General features: G+C 58.9%; 1 protein-coding gene across 4 annotated transcripts in view; it reads right to left on the minus strand.

Moving 5' to 3' along the window:
• Nucleotides 1-2,610: 2,610 nt before the first annotated feature.
• Nucleotides 2,611-22,991, minus strand: part of Unc13a (unc-13 homolog A) — a 52,970-nt gene continuing 32,589 nt past the window's right edge. The window contains exons 27-44 of one of the 4 annotated variants that reach the window (XM_059244279.1): nt 20,843-20,928; nt 20,635-20,761; nt 19,812-19,908; nt 19,479-19,622; nt 17,929-18,012; nt 17,007-17,084; nt 16,746-16,834; nt 16,325-16,477; nt 13,404-13,527; nt 12,944-12,949; nt 11,600-11,638; nt 10,047-10,076; nt 8,804-8,860; nt 8,501-8,581; nt 8,078-8,225; nt 4,990-5,082; nt 4,617-4,776; nt 2,611-3,916 (exon numbers count right to left, since the gene is read on the minus strand). In XM_059244279.1, the coding sequence (XP_059100262.1) occupies nt 3,616-3,916; nt 4,617-4,776; nt 4,990-5,082; nt 8,078-8,225; nt 8,501-8,581; nt 8,804-8,860; nt 10,047-10,076; nt 11,600-11,638; nt 12,944-12,949; nt 13,404-13,527; nt 16,325-16,477; nt 16,746-16,834; nt 17,007-17,084; nt 17,929-18,012; nt 19,479-19,622; nt 19,812-19,908; nt 20,635-20,761; nt 20,843-20,928 (1,897 nt within the window). In that variant the 3' untranslated portion in view covers nt 2,611-3,615. The remainder of the gene's footprint in view (nt 3,917-4,616; nt 4,777-4,989; nt 5,083-8,077; nt 8,226-8,500; nt 8,582-8,803; nt 8,861-10,046; nt 10,077-11,599; nt 11,639-12,943; nt 12,950-13,403; nt 13,528-16,324; nt 16,478-16,745; nt 16,835-17,006; nt 17,085-17,928; nt 18,013-19,478; nt 19,623-19,811; nt 19,909-20,634; nt 20,762-20,842; nt 20,929-22,991) is intronic. The other 3 variants (XM_059244278.1, XM_059244277.1, XM_059244280.1) reach the window with 3 other exon arrangements.

Consider the following 22,991-nt stretch of genomic DNA (forward strand, 5'->3'; position numbering starts at 1 on the left):
AGCACCCCTGGGAGCGTCTGGTGGATTGTCCAAGATGCTGTGGGGGCCATCAGTCTGTTCCCAAGGAGACAGACGCCATATTGTTTGGATTATCAGAGTTCATGGAAGGATCCTGCCAAAGGGTGACAGCAGGTGCTGTGGACCTGGGACAGGGAGCTGGTCCCTGGTCCTGTGACAGAACAGGGCCAAAGCAGTATGAAGAGGAACTCAAGGCAGGAGCCGTGAGGAACCTGCTGGCCAGTGGCTCCGCTTCCGCTCAGCCTAGGCCCGCCCACCGAGGGAGGGTGCCATTCCTGTCAGCCATAAATCAAGAAGAACGTGCCCCACAGACATGGCCACGGCCATCGCCCTGAGTAGAGATGACTGTTGGCTGGTGGAGCTGACAGCTAGAGACAGGACAGACAGACGCCCCTGCACCAAGTGCTAGGACTTCTGGGCCAAATCCTACAGTTCTCAGGGTCCTAGGGCTCCAGCCTGGGGGTTTGTAAGCTGTCACAGATGGTTGTGACCGCTCTGACAAGACTGCTCCTGCCACAGCTAGGGTGTGCACAACACTGAGTCATCTGAGCCTTGGTTGGTTTGGGGTGCTGTGGATATGTTGGCTGGCCGGGTGATTACACTTGATCTGGGACAAGAAAAGTCTCCAGATCAGCCTGGTCTCCTGGTGTCGGTCTCCAGCTGCTTAGTTGGTGTGTTTTATTTGGTGTGGGTGTGGGTGTGGGCAGTGCACACGATACAGTGGAGGTCAGAAGACAATTCCCTGGAGTCTTCCTCCCTCGTGTGGGTCCCCAGAATTGAACCTTTACCTCCTGGGTCCTGGCTGAGGCTTTGCCAAAGGGGGCACAGAATGCCAGCCAGCATCCTGGCGCTGCTTTTTTTTTTTCTTTTTTTTAATGTTAATAAAATATTTTTTACAGAGACCAAAAAGGCAGAATAGTGCAAACATCTCAACACCATGCACTCATGAACACTCCCCGGGTGTTTTGTTTTGAACACATGTCCCAAGTTACAGATTGACTGAAATGAGGGTTTCTTGGAAGATGCTGGACTAACCGGGTGGACCTTAAAACCCTCCCAAAAAACAGGAAAGGGAAAAACAAAAACAAAAACAAAAAAAACAACGCTTGGATTCCACATTTGCAGTCACATGCTAAGAAAGGCTAGTGGAGGGGCTCCCTGGGCTGCACAGCAGGGGTTGGGGTCAGGAGCTTTCTGGGGTACAGGGGACCTTCCCTGTCACCTGCACCACCAACAGTGTCAACCGAACTCACTCTAAAACAAAAGGCAAAGAGGAGGGAAGGTGGGTCCCTAGAGCCAGCTTTGGTCCTGAAAGATGCTGGGGGTGGGCGGGGCCAGACCGGACCCCCCCTGGCTCCACCCCCAGCGAGGCCGCCCGTGGGACCCAATAGGTCTGAGGTCCCAGCTGAGAGAGGTCCCAAGGAGTTCTGGGTGCATTTGATTTTTTTTTTTTTTTTTTTTTTTTTTTGCATGTCTGATGGGGCAGGCAAAGCGACAGGCCTTGAGGCCCGAGAGGGACCGGGGTGCAGAGGGCGCCCCTCAAGTGCTGCCTCCTTCCAGACCGGGGTGAGCTGACTGAAGGGCCTTTTTAATTTTTCAGGGTTGGGGGTGGAACCCAGAATAGTGCATGACTGGCAGGTGTTGACCACGTCCCGCCGCCTCACTGGGGGATTCTAAGTAGGGCATAGATGAGCCTGGACCCCAGACCTTTCAGCTGCTCCGCCCACCCCTCTGCCTCCTCTAGTCCTGTCCCTCCTGTGGGCAGGGTTGTGGCTCTTTCCAGCCTCATAAACTTCCTGCAGCAGGTTAGGCTAGCCCTTCTCCAATGTCCCTGACCTGTGGAGTCAGGAACTGCACCCCAGTGTGTTCTCATGCAGGATCCAGGAGCCTGGGTCTGCCGAGGGAGGCGGTGGGAACGCAGACCCGCAGCCCTGGAGGAACTTCCTTGCTGGACATTGCTGTGTCAGGGACGGTCCTGAGATCAGCCTGCCCCTCTGCTCTGTCTCCATCTGTTGTGTCTTGGGGCTCAGCCTGGACACCCGCTATGTATGTTGGGGGGATCTGTCAGGATGGGGGAACTATAAAGACAAACAAGCGTGTGGATGTGGGGTCACATGCAGACCCCTCAGCCACTCAACACATAATCCAAGTCAGCATGATTTTCCTTCTATTCTGCTGGGGAAGCTTGGGGTTCCCGTGAGGCCTCAGCCTGGAGCTGAGGAGACACAGAACCAGGTACACACCCCAGTGACATCAGGGCCAAGTCAGAGAAGGGGGCAAGAAGCTGGGAAGTCCTTGAAAAATTGCTTTTGTACGAGAGGGGATTTTTGTGATTGGTGTTGAAAGATGAACAGGTCTCTGGGTAAATAAAAGGAAATTTCAAACAGTCCTAGCCTGGGTGTCAGAACAATCCACTCGACATTCCCATGTAGTTCCCTCAACATTCTGGGGCCAGAGCGCGCGCACACACACACACACACACACACACACACACACACACACACACACACCGAGAGAGAGAGAGAGAGAGAGAGAGAGAGAGAGAGAGAGAGAGAGAGAGAGAGGAGAGAGGAGAGAGGAGAGAGAGAGAGAGAGAGAGAGAGAGAGAGAGAGAGAGAGAGAGATTGATTTGCCCTTCAGTCACACAAACCCCCACTTCACATTCTTGCCAGCAATTTAGAAACTTTCTGTGGCTGATCTCTGGCCAGAACCCTCCCCTTTAGCCACGTCTGACGTCCTAAAGTGTGAGTCACTCCTCCCCAGCTCCAGTACCATCCGGACTGCCAGTCCCCCGACAACATACTACAGCATGCAGTCTGAGCTCCCCTGTCCCTGGATGGAGCCCGCATCCCACCCTTTGGTTCTGAATGCCCAGTCACCGATCGTGCCAATCAGAAAAGGGTCGTCCATCTGCCCAAGCACAGGACACTCAAAATGCACGTTCATATTCTCCCTCCCAGCCTCCTAGTCTCTGGTCTCTTTCTGTTCTTTCCTGCTTGGATTTGGAGAACGGACAAGGGGTGGGGGCACCTGGCTCCAGGGAAATCCCGAACCCCTCATCTCGACGGGACTCTAGGCTCTAGGCGGGTTCGGACTGAAGTCCCCGGAGGAAGGACAGGGATCTTGTTTGGCAGCCTGAGGGTTCAACGGGGACCCTGGCCCGGGGGCCCTCGGGGAAGAATTGGGGAGAAGGGTATTTAGCAGCGATGGGGGCCGGGCCATCCGTCGGCGCTCAGCCCACCGTGCGTGGCACGAGCAGGGGTCTCCAGCTGCCAGTGGGTGCGCTGCGCTGAGGGCGGGTCCGCGTGGAGGGGCGCCCTCAGCCCCGGGTGTGCGCCCGCCCAAGGGAGGGCGCGTGTGCTTTTGAGAGCCCATCCGCACTTTTTTGCACAGACACCGGAGGCTGCGTCCCGGCCTCCCAGGCAGCCCTGCCAGCCCATGCCCTGGGCACCGGACCCTCTATGGCTTTTCCAGGGGCAGGGGGCAGGGCCTCCCCAGCCAAGGCCACTGAGGTGGAGGGGCGTGGCCTCTGGAGAGGGCGGGGCCTACGGGGCGGGGCCGTGTCCGTTCCCAGGCCCCGCCCCACCCTAACTCGCGCTAGGGCGCAGGCGCGGCCCCGCCCTCCTCGGCCGAGCGCGTGTCCGATTTGAGCTTAACGAACTCCTTGGCCACCTCGTCGTTGCTGCGCTGCGACAGGATGCGCAGCACCGTGAGCCCCGTGTCGTCCATGTGGATGCGGCGGCCGAGCGGCAGCCAGCACGCGGCGCTCCCGCGCTGGGCCAGCTCCCGCAGCTGCAGCACCGCCAGCCCCACCGTCCGGTCCTCGCGCGCGAAGCAGTAGTCCTTCACGCACACCTGCAGCTCGTAGCACTCGGGGCCCGCGTCCGCGCTCAGGGAGCTGTGGGGAAGGACCGGCTCAGCGAGGGGTCACCAGCGAGCCCGGTCCCCCGCGCCACCGCGCCCAGGAGGACCAGCCAGCGGGCCGCTCGCTCCGCGCGCCACGCACTTGAGCATTTAGTGCCCCTCGGAGAGGGGGGAAGCCCCTCCCACCTCGCGGGCCCCTCCCACCGCGCTGGCCCCTCCTACAGGGAGCCCCCTACTTAGGCCACGCCCACTAGGGAACCCACCGCTCAGACGGGATGGTCCCAGCGCATCGCGTGGGGCGGGCTGCTAGGGGACCCCACTGCCCCCGAGCTCGCACAGCCCTGGAGCTCCAGTTCGGGCCCCGCCCACCCCCTCCGGCCCCCTCCGGCCCCCTCCTCGGCCGAGCCCACCCTCTCTTGACGGCGCCTCGTCTTCCTGGCCACGCCCCTTCCCTGCCTTCTGCTCGGTTCTCTCCGGTCCCACCGTCAGCCCCCGTAGCCGCAGGACCCCACCCTGCAGCGAGGCACACAACCCTCACAGCCGACTTCTTTAAATGACAAAGCCAGTGGCCGGAGCAGTCCGGGACCTCTTTTGACCTCACTCCTGTGCCAAGGCCCTCTTGCCCACCTTCCGCTCGTCCTTTCTGCCCCACCTTGACCCTACAGTCCCCTCGACACCGCCCGCACCTTGGGGTGGCTCCTCCCCCCCCCCCCCCAGTGACGCCCTCCACTCACAACTGGAAGCTCTCGTTGTACTTGGGTGCCCAGCTGTTGTTTTTGGATTTGGTGGCGAACTTGCGCTTCTTGTCGCTGAGCTGAGGTCCAACAATGTTGACCTCGATGAAGGGACGGAAGATGCCAGAAGTCTGCCACTTGAGGTCGTTGGCAGCCACCACTGTTGGGGGTAATGGGGAAGTCTGGTGAGGCTTCCCGGGTTGAGGAAGTGGACCCCGCTCCCCAGGAAGTCTCTCACACAGGAGGGGAGCCAGGCCAAGGCCGAGGACGCGCTGGAGTTCCTGGTGTGCCATGCCTGGAGCAGTTTACCTCGGGACTTCCCCGTTTTCTATACCGAGTCTGTATTTGGTTCCCTCCCCATCCGGCCACTCACCCTTCACTGTGACTTTCTGTTCCCCAGTTCCCGGGTGCGTGAACAGCTCCACGTGGACGGACACTTCACCTACAGGGTCTTCCACACCCGAGCCTGGGTGGGACAGGGGAAGATGCCTGATATGAGCTCCGTTCTTCCTCACCCGCCCGGAGGGACCTCAGTCACCTCCCTCCACCACCATGTGCTGGCGGTACCAGGTCACCGAGGCCCTGAGGGCACCAGGGTGCCACTGGGAAGCCAGGAGTGCTAGGCTGTGGGGTTCCATCGCTTCGCTGTGTGACTTGAGGCAGGTCTCTAACCTCTCTGAGTCAGGGCATCTGCCTTATTGTCTCCTCCGCTCTCCCGCCTCCTGAGCCCGCTTCTCTCCACTGAAGGCTGCTGCCTCTCGCCGGCTTTTCTCCCTCTCCCCTTCTGTGTCCATCCAGTTCCCTTGAGCTCATTCTGGCCCTGGGTGCTGGGACACAGACCAGTCCTGACCGCGCTGTCTTCAAAACACGTCTGGAATCTACCGGACCTGGTCCAGCTCTGCCGACTGGCCTGGGCTATCGCAGTGTGCGCTCCCCTGGTTGGCTCTCCTCCCTCGCAGCCACACTCAACACAGTAGCCAGAGTCAGTCCAGCAAGCCCCATCCTCCCCGGCTCGCAAGCCGCCTCGGCTCATTGGGCCACCCAGTCCTTCTGGCCTTCGCAGGCTCCTCCCTCCCGAGAGGTGCCCCGCCCACAGGCTCCTCCCCAGCCCTCTGACGGCTTCGGTGGCCTGCCTCCTGCCTCCTGTCCTGTTCCCACTGGGAAGCGCTCAGGGGTGGTCAGAGAGCCACGGCCCTCCCAACAGAGCGCTTCCTGCCCAGGCCGCAGGGACTGCCCTGTGGTCATGTGACCCAGGCCGGGCTTTAGAAACTCAGTCCCAGACTTTGTGAACTGGCCATAGGGGTCTCCAAGGAGACCAACTGACCAATGGCATCGGGAGCCTAAGTCCAGCTGTTTCTGATGCCAGCAAACCCTAACCTTAGTTCCTAGCCAACAAATGTATCTGCGTGGTAGCCATGCGCACGGCTCTTCCCAATCACCATTAAGTGTCATGGGGACTGGGGTGGCGACCCGTGAGTGGTCAGCTTAAAAACTACTGCCCGGACCACCCCCTACCCCTGAGTCAGAAGCACGTCCACAGGGCCTGTGGACCTGTGACCGCCAGCACCCCACCAAACTGCCCCATCCCCAGGCAACTCCCCACTCCTGGGGACCCCATGCACGGGCATGGCAAGGAGGAGGATGTGGGAGGCAAGGGGATCGGGCCAGTCCGTGAGGTTACCTGTGCTGGACGGGAAGCGATAAGGGTCAGGGAACGGGGTACGGGACTCCTGCGCCCCAGAAGAGGGGCACGTGGCCCCAGCACTGTCCAGCCCAGGCGGCCACCCACATCATCTCAGATACCTCCCAGTCACATGCTCAGCCCCCTCCCCCAGGCCGATGCTTCAGCAAGCTCAATCCGGGCCAGAAGTGGGGTGCTAGGGAGTTAGACATGATGGGTTTATGTAAGAGGTCAGATCGCGGCCCAGGCTAGTAAGAAGGGGGGGCAGTGCCGGCCCCACCCCAGTCTTGCTGGCTCCACCAGGAAGGGCTGTCACAGGCCCCACCCTCGCCCCCCATGACCCGGGTTTCCTAGCAGGGGAAGGAGGCTCATCCGACCCCCAGGCTTGGGAAAGCTGGGGAGGCCCCGTGTTCTTTTTGGGTAGGGGTGGATGTGTGGCCAAGGCTGGCTGGAACTTGTGACCCTCTGGCCTCAGCCTCCCAAGTACAGAGACCACAGGCCTGTGCCACGAGGCGCGCCTGGAATCGTCGGGGAGGAGGGGGCCGCAGAGCGGCCGACCCAGGATCTGAGAGCAGGTCTTTGTTCAGCATTTTGCAGTTTGCCGGGAATGGACTCTGCACCCAGCCTGGGTGCGTGCGGCCTGGGAGAAGGGACGGGACTCCTTCCCCGTGTGGAGCCAGCAAGCCGCCCTTCGCCGTGTGCCAGGACGCGGCGCCCGGCGCGGGGAGGGCGCGGGGAGGCCGGTGTCTTACTAGCCGGGCAGGGGAGGGGCGCAGGCACCGGGCACCGCGTGCGGGTGGCGGGCGGCGCAGGCACGTACCCATCTCAGGACAAACGTCTTCACTAAGGGTAAACCTAGTCCCCTTTCCACCATGGACTGACCAAGGTGGACAGGGAGGGAGGAGGAGGAGAGGAGGGAGGAATGTGCATGGCGGGGGCGGGGGGAGGCGCAGAAAGGGGACAGCGAGTGACAGGGAGGAGAACGAGAGAGAGAGAGAGAGAGAGAGAGAGAGAGAGAGAGAGAGAGAGAGAGAGAGATAGGGAGGGGAGAGAGAGAGAGAAAGAAACGTCAGTGCAGACGGACGGACAGACAGACAGCCTCCCACTCCGGGAACACAGGGACACTAAAAGCAGCAAGAACAGGAGGGGAAACTGAGGCTTGGGCCCCACCCGCTGTGCCTGGGGGGTGGACGACGACCAAGCCTGAGGCCACCAACCTCTGCCCAGCTGGCACCTTTGGAGCAGTTCTGAAGGGGGGGTGTCACCAGGGAGGGGTGCTAGGGCCCTGGAGCCCTGCCTGCCCTGCGGCCTCAACTGCTGCACGAGAGCTCAGACGGGGACAGAAGCAAGACACAGACAGAGAGAAGGGTGGGGAGATCCGAGGCCCAGCACCTCCCAGGCCCCCACATCTCCCAGGTCCAGGTACTTCCGCCTCTGGGACCTGACAATCATTCCACGTCGACACAGCGGACGCCCCGCCCCTAAGGAGGCCTCCATGGCTTGGATCGTGACATCAGAGATTTCACCTAGAGCTGTCAATCATTCCTCGCTCTAAAGGCGTCACAGAAGTCCCGTCTCGAACAAGGTGCCACCCATCACTCAATGGCTCCAGGACATTAGAAGTCCCGCCCCTCGAGGACAGTCACTTGGTTGCCCTAGAAGCTGCCTAACAATTCCTGGCCCCTGGAGTCTGTGCGGTCTGTCCCACAGCTGTCAATCACCCCTTGTTTCTTTGTCTTGACTCCTGCTGGCCCGGGAGCGGAGTGCCAGGTGCCCTTACCCTGCGAGGACTGCGTCTGCACGAAGGTTTTGATGAGCAGGTCGGTGGCCTGCGTGTAGAGCGACAAGGCGTAGCGCAGGGACTGGAGGTCCGGACTCTTCTCCAGGAAGGTCTTCTTGAGGCCCACGCCCCCCGCGTGGAAGTATTGCTGAGGATGGACAGGATGAGGCTGCTGATCTCAGCGCCTCCGCTAACACCGTCCCGGGCTACGCCCGCCCGGCTGCCACAGGGCCCTCCCTGCCCACTACCCTCGCTGCCCACTACCCTCGCTGCCCACTACCCTCCCTGCCCACTACCCTCCCTGCCCACTACCCTCCCTGCCCACTACCCTCGCTGCCCACTACCCTCCCTGCCCACTACCCGTTTACTTTACCTTGTAGACTCATGCATTCCCCAAACCTGCTTCCTCGTGCCCTCTCTCACCTTGATGGTGTCCAGGGCCAGTTCCACCACCGCGCACTGCTTCGGGGTGAGACTCTTGGCTTCTTCACGTACCATGTGATCCTATGTGGATGGCAGGGAGGGGTCGGGTGAGCAAAGCTGACGCCAACTTTGAGATTGTGAGTCTTGAGCGTCCACGTTGGGGATCAAATGATCTGTTCCATAGATCAAACTGAATCTGATCGCGTCTTTCCGAAGGGCATTTGAGTGGTGTCCGGGTCCGGGAGCTGGGATCTTGTGTACTGGCCTGTCCCTAGCCTTCCCCGTGATCCTCGGCCCCCTCACCTTGAGTTTGGACAGCTGACCCAGCTCCTTGGCGGCATTGAAGATCATCTGTGTTCCCTGTGGGAAACAGAGACAGTGGGGTAATGGTGTGAATTTTATAAATGGTTCCCCCAGCCTGAGCGACCATCTTGGTTCCCGTCCAAAGGGTCGGAGCCTCCCAGTGAGATCGTGGAGCATGTGGCCACCTGGTCCCTGGAGAAGCCGGGTTCCATGGGAACACGGTCCACGCACACTCTCATACCCACCGGGGCCCCACAGTTGGAAGACATAAGACAAACAGGCGTGTGCTGTGTGTGGTGGTGGTGAGGGGAGGCACCCTGGGGTGGGATTGCCTTCCCCTTAGCCACCCCTCTGTGGTGATTCCACTCTGTCAGGAGGACTCCTCACGCACTGGCGTCTGCATACACCCCCTTCCCTGAGGCACCCACCAGATGGCAACTGTGGCAGGCCTAGGTAAAAATCCCAGCTGTGCAGCCCCAGACAGGTGACTCAACCCCTCTGAGCCCATTTCCCCCCACAGATAGGGGAATCACGGCCACCCGGTGGCCCTGAAGGGACAGGGATGTGATATGTCTTTGGTGACTTGGTTGCTATCTTGGTCTCATCACAGGCAACTCATGGCAGACTGGGTTCCAGCCTGGGAGCCGGGGTTGAGCTGGGCGGCCTCAGGCAGGTGCCTGGCCCTCTCTGGGCCTGGTCTCTCCCCAAATAATTAGCAGTTTGTTGAAAGGAGTGCTGCCCCAGGGCATTCTGGTGGGGCTGTTCAAGGCCGGCCTGACCTTGGAGACTGCTTCGGTTTCTGCTACCTCAGGCTGCACTACCTGCGTGTTATTCTGTCCTGCGGGGGTGGAAGCCCAGACCTTACACACACATGAGGACAGAACCCAGATTCAGGGCCGATGAGCTCATCAAGCGTCCGTCCGCAGCACCACACACCCCAGCCCCACAGTCTCAGGATCCCCTGAGGCTGTGAGCCAGAGTTACCGGAGACCAGCTGTCTGGGCCTCAGTTTCCCCTGCTGCACCCACCTGTGCTCGGCTGCGAAGCAGGGTCCCTCTTGAGCATCCTCCACGCCTCCCACTGCCCTTCCCTACCCACCCACAAGCAAGCCAGACAGACAGAGGAAGAAGAAATAACAGACAGGGCCACAGGACGCCCCCGACGGCACGGACCACAGAGTGGAAGGGGCAGGGGGAAGGGGGAGGGGGTGGGAGCCAGACAGACAGTGAGAGGCTGGGCTTACGTCTGAGTGGCTTGGCAGTTTCACCCTGCCCTGTGGAGAGAACCAGGCGGAGGTCAGAGTTCTGGCGGCTGCTGGGAGGATACTCAGTGGGACTTCCCTACCCCCTAGCATCACGTCTGAGCTCCCTCCCAGTCACTGAAGCAGACACTCGCTCCCCAGCTAAGGCGCTTGCCCTTGTCCCTGAGGGTGGACTCCTTGGCCACGGCACACGGGTCTCTGCACACACCCCGCAGGCACCAAGCCTTCGCTGGGGAGGCCTGACCACGGAAAACGCCCTGATAAACCTACAAGCTCTAAACTCGTTCACTGTGGACACACGCATGCTCACACATGTGCACACACAGACTGCCTCACACAGACACACACACTCACACAACACACAGTCAAGCACATTCACGTACACACAAAGACACATGGATGCTCACACACACATATATACACACGCTCATACAGACACTTGTTGCTAACACAGACAGACACACACAGACAAGGTCACACAGACACACATGCTCACACACATACATGCACACAGTCAAGCATATGCACTCACACACACAGACACACACATGCTCACACAGACTCACATGCTCACACATGCACACACACAGTCAAGCACATCCATGCACACACAGAGACATACACAATGCTCACACACATACACACACTCACACAGACATACATGCTCACATACGCTCACACATGCTAGCACAGACAGACACACAGACAGGCTCACACAGACACACATAGTCACACACACATGCGCTCACACACACAGTCAAGTACATGCATGCTCATAGAGATACACAAATGCTCACACACACACACACATAGTGAAGCACATGCATGCACACACAGAGACACATACACATGCTCAAGTGAACACACACAAGCTCCTTCAGTGTGGACATGCAACACTCACACATGTGTACACACAGACACATGCACGCTCACACACACTCACAGTCAAGCACTTGCATGCACAGAGATGCACTCTAGACCTTCAGACAGCTTCTGCAGATACTCAAAACCATCAAAAATCATCAAATCACACATGTAGGAGGCTCACAGGCCAGAACACACATGTTTTGCACGATCACATTCAGACTCACACATCCTTGACTGTACACAGATGCATCCATAGGCACAGCCCTGGAAAACTGTCTGGGGAGTGGGATTGCCCTATGCTCCAGTCATGACGCAAACATCCATTGAGTGCAGAGAGAGGCCTGATGCATCCTGTGTGAGCACACAGTCAGTCACCAGCTGCCCACAGCCGCCTCCTTATAAGCAACAAAAACCCAGGAGTGCAGGGCCATGAGGGTGTGGCCCCTGGAGGCCACAGACCCCGGGAACCTGGGGCTGTGCACACTCCAGACTCTGGAGAGTGACCTGAGCTCAGCTTCCAGTTCCTAGGGGCAAGACCAAGAGCCACCCCCCACTGTGGCCTCAGCTGACCTTTGCATGAACTACGGGAGCACTCACACCCGACACCGACCGACCGACCGACCGACCGACCGACCGACCGACCGACCCAAAAGCCGCGGCCTCATTACCTTTTCTAGGCCCTTGCCATGTTTTCTCAAGAGGGTGCCCTGCAGAGACAGTGTCACAGCGAGGTCAGGACCCAGGCGCATCACACTCGCCCATGTAGGGACCGGGGTGGGGGTGGGGTGGAGGTGGGGAGGGCACTGCACTGGCTAGGGTTGGGGAAGGCTGGGGGACTTGTGGGGGCTCACTCTTAAGAGAGGGGGAGGGGAAAGGAGGAAGCCAGAAGAGGGAGGATGGGGAAGAGGGAAGAGACAGACTAGGGAAAAAGAGGGAAGAGGGTGGGAAGCAGGGAAGAGAAGGGAGAGAAAGAAGGGGAAGGAAGGGGAAGGGAGGGGGAGATGAAGGAGGAGGAAGAGAAAAGAGAGCCAGAGCCAGAGAGAGCCCAAGGTAAAAGCCACAGTTAAAAAATAAGCCATTTATATTTGGTGTACAAAGGAACCCACTGGACCCCAGATTAGCGTTAGCACCCCACCCCACATTGAGATCCGAGCCTGAGCCATCTCTGGCACATGCTTGTGGCCTGAGCCAGGTAGCTTCTCTCCCAGGCTCGGCTTTCCTCATCAGACTGATTTGACTGAGACCTCGTGTCACAAAGGTGAGCTGTGACAGACACTGACTTGCCGCAAGCTGTCGGTATTGTGTGTTCCTTTATGCTCTGCCTACAACTAGAACCTGGCACTGGGCATGATGCCAAGAGGTGGCTACAGACCCCAGGCTGTGCCCACTGGAACCTGAGCTTGAGATGGTAAATTGTCACGGTGGCCTTGCCTGGCCCACAAAGAGGTGTGGGGATGGGTTTACTGAGGGTCTGAGGCCACTGGATGAGCACTGTACGCCTCGATTGCTCCCTTTCACTCTGGCAGCTCAGAATCCTGGTATGGACCTCCACTTCCCACACCAGGAAACGGATTCTCCCAGGTCACGGTCTGGGCAAAGCTGTGACACCCAGACTGCCTGGCAGCATGGCCGCATCGCCCAGCTGGGCCTGCAGATGTGTTGGTGTGTGCGTGGGGCCCTAGGGGAGTCAGCATGGCGAGACCTGCCTGCGAAGGGAACACCCCACCCCGCCTCTGTCTACCCCTGAGACTGGGTGGCTTGGGGACAGGACAGGGTACAGGGTCAGACGTGACAGAGTAGGCTGCCGGAGTGATGTAGGCCCTGCCTCCGAGTCTGGGAGGGGCGTGGTCTCCCAGCCCCACCCCTCTCGATGCCCCACCCACCAGCACACAGATACAAAGTCAGGGTGAGGGGAGGAGGGGGCACGGGTGGGGGCGGCCCCAGTCCAGACACACAGCGAAAGAACAACGACGACGATGGACAGACAGACGGACAAACGGATCTCTACTTACAATCATCTGCCAGCCGGAACGGGGGCAGGGTGGGGAGAGGGGAATAAGTCACTGTGAGTGGCCCCGGGAGGGCCCAGAGCCGCCGGAAGGACACTGAGGCACTGACAGCCCCCAGCCCTGGCCCCGCCCTGAGGATCACCTGGCTGAGGTCTCTCCACCCTCCTCCACCGGTGACCCTGGTGACCCCGCCAGGGCTATCCAGCAGCCAGCCCCGGGCCCTCAGCCTTATCGTCCCCTGGAAGGCACACCCAGCTCCCCACCTCAGGTGTCCCCGAGCTCCCTGCCTACAAATCAGGGAGACACCAGGCTTGTGATGGCTCTGGTGGCCCTCCAGTCGTCCCTGCACGCCTGAGTGACCTCTCTGAACCCTGGTGTCACTGTCCTGGCCCCCGTCTTGGAGGCACCACGTTCCCTGGGCTCCCTCGCAGTGTCCCTGGCGTGTCCTGGACACGCGTCTCACCGTCTGGTCTGTGAGCGGCGGCAGGACGATGGTCTTCTCCATGGTGTTCATCACGAGCTTCCACAGCTCCTTCAGCACACGCTTCAGAACCGTCTTCTCACAGATTTTGGCAAACAGCGTGAGGCTGGGGGTGAGGCTGGCGTCAGTGGCGGGACCCCGGCCCTCCCTCCAGGCGCAGGCGAGGGCTGGCGGGCGACCACGCATGGCGTGTGCAGGGAAAGCAGACGGGTTTGGGGAGAAGGGGGAGGCTATGGCGTGTTCAAGTCAGACACTCCAGGATGCTCAAACGGAAGGACAGAAGGACGCTGCGGGCAATCAATTCTCCTCCCCAGGGAGGGCGCAAGGGGCTGAGGTCAGGCCAAGGACAGACAGGACGGGCAGGAGGCGAGTGAGGAGCGAGAGGGCAGACAACTCATGACGTGACTCAAGGGGTGGGAGGAGGGGTAATCTGCCAGCGTGCATTTCCCAGAAGGCCCCTCACCTGCCAATCACAGCCCCAAAGTGACCACCACTATTCACAGCCCATGCACCACCCACCCTACCACCCACACTCACCCACCCCTACCCACACACCCACTCACCCACCCCTACCCACACACCCACTCACCCACCCCTACCCACACACCCACACTCACCCACCCATCCCTACCCACACACCCACACTCACCCACCCTACCCACACACCCACACTCACCCACCCCTACCCACACACCCACTCACCCACCCCTACCCACACACCCACACTCACCCACCCATCCCTACCCACACACCCACACTCACCCACCCATCCCTACCCACACACCCACACTCACCCACCCTACCCACACACCCACACTCACCCACCCCTACCCACACACCCACACTCATCCACCCCTACCCACACACCCACACTCACCCACCCTACCCACACACCCACACTCACCCACCCCTACCCACACACCCACACTCATCCACCCTACCCACACACCCACACTCACCCACCCTACCCACACACCCACACTCACCCACCCTACCCACACACCCACCCCTACCCACACACCCACACTCACCCACCCCTACCCACACACCCACACTCACCCACCCTACCCACACACCCACACTCACCCACCCCTACCCACACACCCACACTCATCCACCCCTACCCACACACCCACACTCACCCACCCTACCCACACACCCACACTCACCCACCCTACCCACACACCCACACACACCCACCCTACCCACACACCCACACTCACCCACCCCTACCCACACACCCACACTCATCCACCCCTACCCACACACCCACACTCACCCATCCCTACCCACACACCCACACTCACCCACCCATCCCTACCCACACACCCACACTCATCCACCCCTACCCACACACCCACACTCACCCACCCCTACCCACACACCCACTCACCCACCCCTACCCACACACCCACACTCACCCACCCATCCCTACCCACACACCCACACTCACCCACCCTACCCACACACCCACACTCACCCACCCCTACCCACACACCCACTCACCCACCCCTACCCACACACCCACACTCACCCACCCATCCCTACCCACACACCCACACTCACCCACCCATCCCTACCCACACACCCACACTCACCCACCCTACCCACACACCCACACTCACCCACCCCTACCCACACACCCACACTCATCCACCCCTACCCACACACCCACACTCACCCACCCTACCCACACACCCACACTCACCCACCCCTACCCACACACCCACACTCATCCACCCTACCCACACACCCACACTCACCCACCCTACCCACACACCCACACTCACCCACCCTACCCACACACCCACCCCTACCCACACACCCACACTCACCCACCCCTACCCACACACCCACACTCACCCACCCTACCCACACACCCACACTCACCCACCCCTACCCACACACCCACACTCATCCACCCCTACCCACACACCCACACTCACCCACCCTACCCACACACCCACACTCACCCACCCTACCCACACACCCACACACACCCACCCTACCCACACACCCACACTCACCCACCCCTACCCACACACCCACACTCATCCACCCCTACCCACACACCCACACTCACCCATCCCTACCCACACACCCACACTCACCCACCCTACCCACACACCCACACTCATCCACCTCTACCCACACACCCACACACCCACACTTACCCACGCACCCACACTCACCCACCCCTACCCACACACCCACACTCACCCACCCCTACCCACACACCCACACTCACCCACCCTACCCACACACCCACACTCACCCACCCCTACCCACACACCCACACTCACCCACCCCTACCCACACACCCACACTCACCCACCCCTACCCACACACCCACACTCACCCACCCTACCCACACACCCACACTCACCCACCCCTACCCACACACCCACACTCACCCACCCCTACCCACACACCCACACTCACCCACCCTACCCACACACCCACACTCACCCACCCTACCCACACACCCACACTCACCCACCCTACCCACACACCCACCCCTACCCACACACCCACACACACCCATCCCTACCCACACACCCACACTCATCCACCTCTACCCACACACCCACACACCCACACTTACCCACACACCCACACACACCCACACACACCCACACACCCACACTCACCCACCCTACCCACACACCCACCCCTACCCACACACCCAGTCATGCACTCATCCGTCCATCTTCCCAGGACCTGTCCACCCACAGTTTTAAGCGTCTGTCCTCCGTCCACCCTTGTAAGTTTGTTGTGACAGGGCCTCCTCGCCCTCACGTCATCCATCTTGTGCCGCCCCCAGCCACAGGAGCAGCAGTCAGGAACGACATGTCTGCTCCCCCAACCTGAGCCCCCCAGCCCGACTCCCTGTCCACCCTTACTTGCTGTCCAGCAGGTCCATGATGGGCTGTAGCACGTTGTCTGCATCCTGGGCCACGCTGCTGCAGGCGCTGGCAGGCACGTTGCCTGTGCCCTTCACCTGGCTCAGGATGTCGCCCATCTGTTTGACACACTCCTCGATGTGCGGCTGGAAGCTGTGGGCACAGTGGACAGGCGCTCAACCAGGGCTCTGTGTCCCAGAGTGGCCCTGAGGATCTGTGGCCTGGGTTCCTGTCCCCATCACCGGGAGTTCTTTCATGGTCACTGGTGACATCTTCACTAAGGCCGGATTGGTAAGGGACACACCTGAGCCACACAGCCAGGCCATGGGGAAGCCAGATGTGAGCTCCCAATTCTGACTGAGCCTTAACTCTGCCCAGAGCTGCCCAAGGCTCAGGGTCCCCGTCCCGACGATGCCCCCACCTGGTGGCGAACACGTGGCTGAGCTCATCCAGGACATTGTTGAGTTTCACCTGCAGCTCCTTCAGGGTGCCACTGGCCTCGGCGTCCAGCTGAGGGGAGCAAGGTCCTTAACACATGCCTGCCTTTTCACGTCCCCAGGAAGGTTTCTGAGGTACAGGCAGCCAGGTCTCCCCGGTGGGTTTGCCGGTACACCCACGCCTGCTGTCCCCGATCTCAGGGGCTCATGGCGACGGGGTGAGCCCCTCAGGCCCCATCACTCACCTCCTTCCCACCCATCGCCTCGAACATCTTCTCCAGCTGCACCCGTAGCTGCTGGGTGTTGTTCATGAGGATGCAGGGCTGGGGAGAAAGAGTCAGGTGACTCCCCACCACTCCTGGGGAATCAGGAAACTGGGGCCCCCTAGGGGATGGGAGTCAATAGCCCTGCACATGCATGAGCTGGGGGGGAGGGTCCCTTGGGCCAGATAGGGGAGGCTTGCAGGAATGTCCCCCCCCCCGGGACACATGCCGGGCCAGGTGGGTCCCACAGAGGAGTGGGAAGTCCTTGGGGTCCTCCTGCCTCTGCTGATACTGCTGACGCTATACCCTAAAGGCTCCGCTGGAAACAAACTCATGGGGGAGCATGTCCTCACCCTCATGTGCTCACACAGGACTCCCCCAGACTCACAGGCTCCAACACAGACAAGAACACATTTGTGACCCAGTTCTCAACCCAGCTACACAAAACAGATAGTTGGGTACAGAGACACACAGCTGTCACCCCAGCACTCAGAAGGTGAAGACAGGAGAATTGGGGATTCAAGGCTAGCCTGGGATACACTGCTACCTGGAGTTGAGCCTGTGATGCAAGTTGAAGGCCACTTTGGCCTACATAGCAAGATTGAGGCTAACCTGGGGTACATGGGAAGCTCAAATCCAGCCTGGGCTCCACTTTGAGAGCTTGTCTTAAAAACCCAACCAGGCAAATAACCAACCACCACCACCGCCGCCACCAAACCCCACACTATCAGACCCAGACACCGGACTGTGCCGGTCAACACCATGTCCCTCAGCAGAATCTGGTGCCCTAAACCTCATGTCATAGCTTGGGGTAGGAAGGGACCCCTGGACCCTGAGGGAAGCTGAGTAGGGTGAGGAGGGCTGGGGTTGGGAGGGGTGGGGTGGGGCGGGCGCCCCCGGTCACCACTTTCTCTTTCTCCTTGGAGCAGTAGGAGGCGAAATCCTTGGAGACGATGTCGGCGTACTGCAGAAGCACATTGCTGATGGTCTGAGGGACACAGACACAGGTGAGGGGTTGTGGTCTCGGGGACCCTGGTACCAGGTACCAACAACATCCACTGTAGACATTCAGGTGACTTTGTGCTGCACAGTGTGTGGGGTGGACATCAGGCTGGACGGTTGTCCGTCCGGATGACCACCAGGACACAGAGGAGAGTCCCTCCCCCGGGAGGATTGTTCACTCTAGGGTAACTCCCGGTTTTTTTTGAGACAAGGTGGCCGAGGCAGGCCTCAAACTCTGATCTTCCTGCCTTGGTCTGTGTTACATACAAGCCCCGCCATCACCCACGAGCCCTGCTCTGCTCTGAAGGAACCAACCGTGGTATTAACCTACTCCTGATCACCAGTGTGATCACTCCTGGTCCCACATAGAACCCAGATGCCAGCCTTTAATCCCCAGCTAAAGGACCATCCAGTCAAAGCCAACCAGAGCCAGCTTGGTATACGTGAGCCCCGACATCGGAGAGCCACACGGCAGCTCAGAACTCGACCTGCAGCCCCAAGCCCAACCCCATTATCCCAAACTGGAACACTCACCTCCCAACCTTCTGATTTCCTTGGAGTGATAATTGCTTTTTTATTCACATTTATTATTTTTGTTTTGTTTTGTTTAACTTTTCTTTGTGTGGTGCTGGGGATTAGACCCCGGGCCTTGAACACACTAGGCAAGTTCTCCACCACTGAGCTACACGCCCACCTCACAAACATAGATGTGGGGTGTGTGTGTGTGTTGTGTGTGTATGTGTGTGTGTTTTATGTGTGTGTGTTTTATGTGTATGTGTGTGTATGTGTGTGTGTGTTTTGTGTGTGTGTGTGTGTGTGTGTTTGTTTTCTCTGTATAGCCCAGGCTGTCCTGGAACTCACTCTGTAGACCAGGCTGGCCTCAATCTCAGATCCACCTGCCTCTGCCTCCGGAGTGCTGGGATTAAAGGGGTGCCACTATTAAGCCCAGCTAGATTTTTTTTTTTAATTTAAGTAATCTGTGTGTGAGTGAGTGAGAGAGAGAGAGAGAGAGAGAGAGAGAGAGAGAGAGAGAATATGTGATCATGTGTGCCTGTGTAGGACGGAGCACAGACTTGCAGACATCAGTCCTTCAACCTAGGGACGCAGGTTTGGAACTCGGGTCCCCAGGCTTGGTGACAGGCACCGGAGCCACCTCACTATCCCTCCTCAATTTTTCGTTTTTCTAGAGTTATCAGTTTCTTTTTCTCGTCTGCCTAGTTTTACCTTTTTGGCTTTTCTGTTTGTGGAGCTGGGAATGACTCCAGAACCTTGCACACACTGGATCTAGCCTCCCTGCTAGAGTGGTCCTGCCCCTCCACTTCCACATAAGCGCCAGCCTCCCCCACCTCCGGCACCTAACTTTAGACGTGGCTCGCCTCCACCGCACTGCAGCTGGATTCCACCCCGAGCCCCAGCCCTCCCTACCCATAACCCCACCCGACGCCCCCGCACCTTGGCGAAGCGCCGCATGTAGTGGCCCACGATCTGCGGGTCGGGACACTCTAGCTTTTTGATGATCTCGAAGCTCTGATTGAGCTGGGAGAAGACGTCCACCACAGAGCAGGAGAACAGGGCGTGCTCTGATGTCTGCTGGAACTGCAGGAACAGGACACCAGGACGGCCGCATCAGCTCTGGGGTGGCCCAGGCCACAGGAGGGTGGCGGCCTTGGGCTGGAGGACGGCCCCACATCCCACAGCTGCTAAGTGCACAGAGGAGGCCACCCACGAGCAGGACACGCACAGTGGACACCGTCGACCTCTGACCTCCACCCAGCGCCTCCTCACCCCATCCTTCTTGTCGCGCTCCAGTGCGCCATGCAGGAAATCCCGGGACACCTCTTCATTCTCATCCAACCACTGGATGACGAAAGGTTCGAACCACCTGTAGGGGACAGATCAGCTGCGACACCCATCAGGGACACTGGTGCCGGCCCGCCCTACCCACTGGCTGCCGGTCTGCTTCTGAAGTGCTAATGGGGTGCAGGCTTTAATCCCAGCTCTGGGAAGTGGTGAACTGGGTTCTGTCCCCAGCTTCCACCCCTTTACTGGGTTTCAGCCACTTCAGTTTGGTTAAAGTTTCTTCTTTCTTTCTTTCTTTCTTTCTTTCTTTCTTTCTTTCTTTCTTTTGGTTTTTTTTCGAGACAGGGTTTCTCTGTGTAGCTTTGCGCCTGTCCTGGAACTCGCTTTGGAGACCAGGCTGGCCTCGAACTCACAGAGATCCGCCTGCCTCTGCCTCCCGAGTGCTGGGATTAAAGGCGTGCACCACCACCACCCAGCTGGTTAAAGTTTCTTTAATACAGTTATTTAAATAGGGGGCTGATGTAGCCCAGGCTACCCTTAAACTCACTCTGTACCTGAGGATGACTCTGAAGAGGGAGGAGGAAGAGGAAGAGGAGGAGGAGGGAGCTTTCAACCTTTTCAGAGTGAAAATATTTCAATCATGGCTAATTTAAACACAGTGGTTTCCTTCTTGCCCTGACCCCTGACCCCTGTGACGCAGCTGCTTCCCAGTACCAGTGGGGTGTCTGGTTCACAGTCCTGAGCATCAGGGAGTTGGGGTCTGGCACTCACAGGCCCTGAGTCCTCTTAGGTCCTGGTGGGAACTTACGCGGGGTACTCGGGCACCCGGTCCTTGAAGGCAGGTAGCTCGGCCACGTACTCGTTGTACAGCCACTTGACCTTGAAGTGCAGGTTCATGTAGTCGGCGCTCTTGCACAGCCGGTGTTTGTCATGCTCTGCCGGGAGGGACAGGGCTCAGTCAGGGGGCCTGGGGGCTCCAGAGCTCCAGCAGCTGATGCCTGGGCTCAGAGACTCACCCTCCATGGCGTACTTCATGTCTTGAGCAAACAGGCTCCACATCACCTCAGCACTGATCTTTCCCACATTAAGCTCCTGGGGAAACCTGGGAAAGAACATGGGAACCTGGAAAAGGGCGTGGGGACCTGGGAAAGGGTGTGGAGACCTGGGAAAGAGCATGAGGACCTGGGAAAGGGCGTGGGGACCTGGGAAAGGGCGTGGGGACCTGGGAAAGGGCGTGGGGACCTGGGAAAGGGCATGGGGACTTGGGAAAGGGCGTGGGGACCTGGGAAAGGGCATGGGGACCTGGGAAAGGGCGTGGGGACCTGGGAAAGAGCATGAGGACCTGGGAAAGGGCGTGGGAACCTGGGAAAGGGCGTGGGGACCTGGGAAAGGGCGTGGGGACCTGGGAAAGAGCATGGGGACCTGGGAAAGGGTGTGGGGACCTGGGAAAGGGTGTGGGGACCTGGGAAAGAGCGTGGGGACCTGGGAAAGGGAATGGGGACCTGGGAAAGGGAATGGGGACCTGGGAAAGGGTGTGGGGACCTGGGAAAGAGCGTGGGGACCTGGGAAAGGGCGTGGGGACCTGAGAAAGGGTGTGGGGACCTGGGAAAGGGCGTGGGGACCTGGGAAAGGGCATGGGGACCTGGGAAAGGGCGTGGGGACCTGGGAAAGGGCATGGGGACCTGGGAAAGGGCGTGGAGACCTGGGAAAGGGCGTGGAGACCTGGGAAAGGGTATGGGGACCTGGGAAAGAGCATGGGAACCTGGGAAAGGGTGTGGGGACCTGGGAAAGAGCATAAAAACCTGGAGCTTGGATAGGGTGGGGACACTTGGACCTTCCTGCTGCATGCGGGTCAGAGGGTCTGAAGACCAGGCTCATTTCTCAGTCCCCACCCACCAATGCATCGCCTGCCTCTCACTCACACTAATCAAATACTCATTGAGTCAGCCATCTATCTTCCCACCCAACCATCCACCCACTCACCTATCCGTCCACCCACTCACCTATCCGTCCACCCACTCACCTATCTGTCCATCCACTCCCCACCCCACTCCACTGCTCACTTGTAAGGAGTAGATTCGATGGCTCCTTTAGCTATTTGATAAACATCTCACACAGAGGTCAGGCCGTAACAAGCTGTGCCCACATTCCCATACTGCTCGGTGCTCTACACTGCACACGGTGCTGCTTGGTGGCCAAGGCCACCCTCAGACTCAAACTGAACTTCTCCTCCTGCCTGTCTCATGAGTAGCTGGACCACAGGTGTCCGCCCAGGGAATAGCTGCAACATTCTATATTAAAGCTCGTCTCTGGGCCAGTGGGAGAGCTCCATGGGTGAAGGGGCTTGCCACTGAGCCTGAAGACCTGGGTTCAGTCCCCAGAATCGCCATGGTGGAGGGAGAGGCCACAAGTGCCTGTGACTATCACACACACACAGGACCCAGGTTGATTCCTGACACCCACATGACAGCTCACAACCATCTGTAACTCCTGTTCCAGGACATCTAACGCCCTTTTCTGGTCTCCACAGGTACCAGGCACAAGCATGGTTCACAGACACACAAGCAGGCACAACACAAAACTCATATAAAGACAATATTTTAAAAAATAAAGTAAAATTTAAGAAAATTTTTTTTTGATTTTTCGAGACAGGGTTTCACTGTATAACAGCCCTGGCTGACCTGGGACTAGCTATGTTGACCAGGCTGGCCTCAAACTCACAAAGATCCACCTGCCTCTGCCTCCTGAGTGCTGGGATTAAAGGCATGCCCAAAATAAAATTTTATATATATATATTTTTTTTTTACTTTTTGTTTTGTTTTGTTTTGGTGCATTGGTGTTTTTGTCTCCATGTATCTGTGTGAGGGTGTCAGTTCTTGGAGTTACAGACAGTTGTGAGCTGCCATGTAGGTACTGGGAATTGAACCCAGGTCCTCTGGAAGAGCTCTTAACCGCTGAGCCATCTCTCCAGGCCCCCCAAATAAATTTAAAAAATGTTGAAGTTCACACCTCAGTTGTGGACACACACACAATTAAGCTGGTGTGATCAGACTCTAAATTCCATAGGTGGACCTGTAGCTCAGGCCTGTCCTCCCAGCTCCTTGGGAGACCCAGGCAGAGAGATCTCAATTTAGGGGCCAACCTGGGCTACAGAGTGAGTGTGAG

This window comes from Peromyscus eremicus, chromosome 17 (assembly GCF_949786415.1).
Source record: "Peromyscus eremicus chromosome 17, PerEre_H2_v1, whole genome shotgun sequence".
Taxonomy (NCBI): Eukaryota; Metazoa; Chordata; class Mammalia; order Rodentia; family Cricetidae; genus Peromyscus; species Peromyscus eremicus.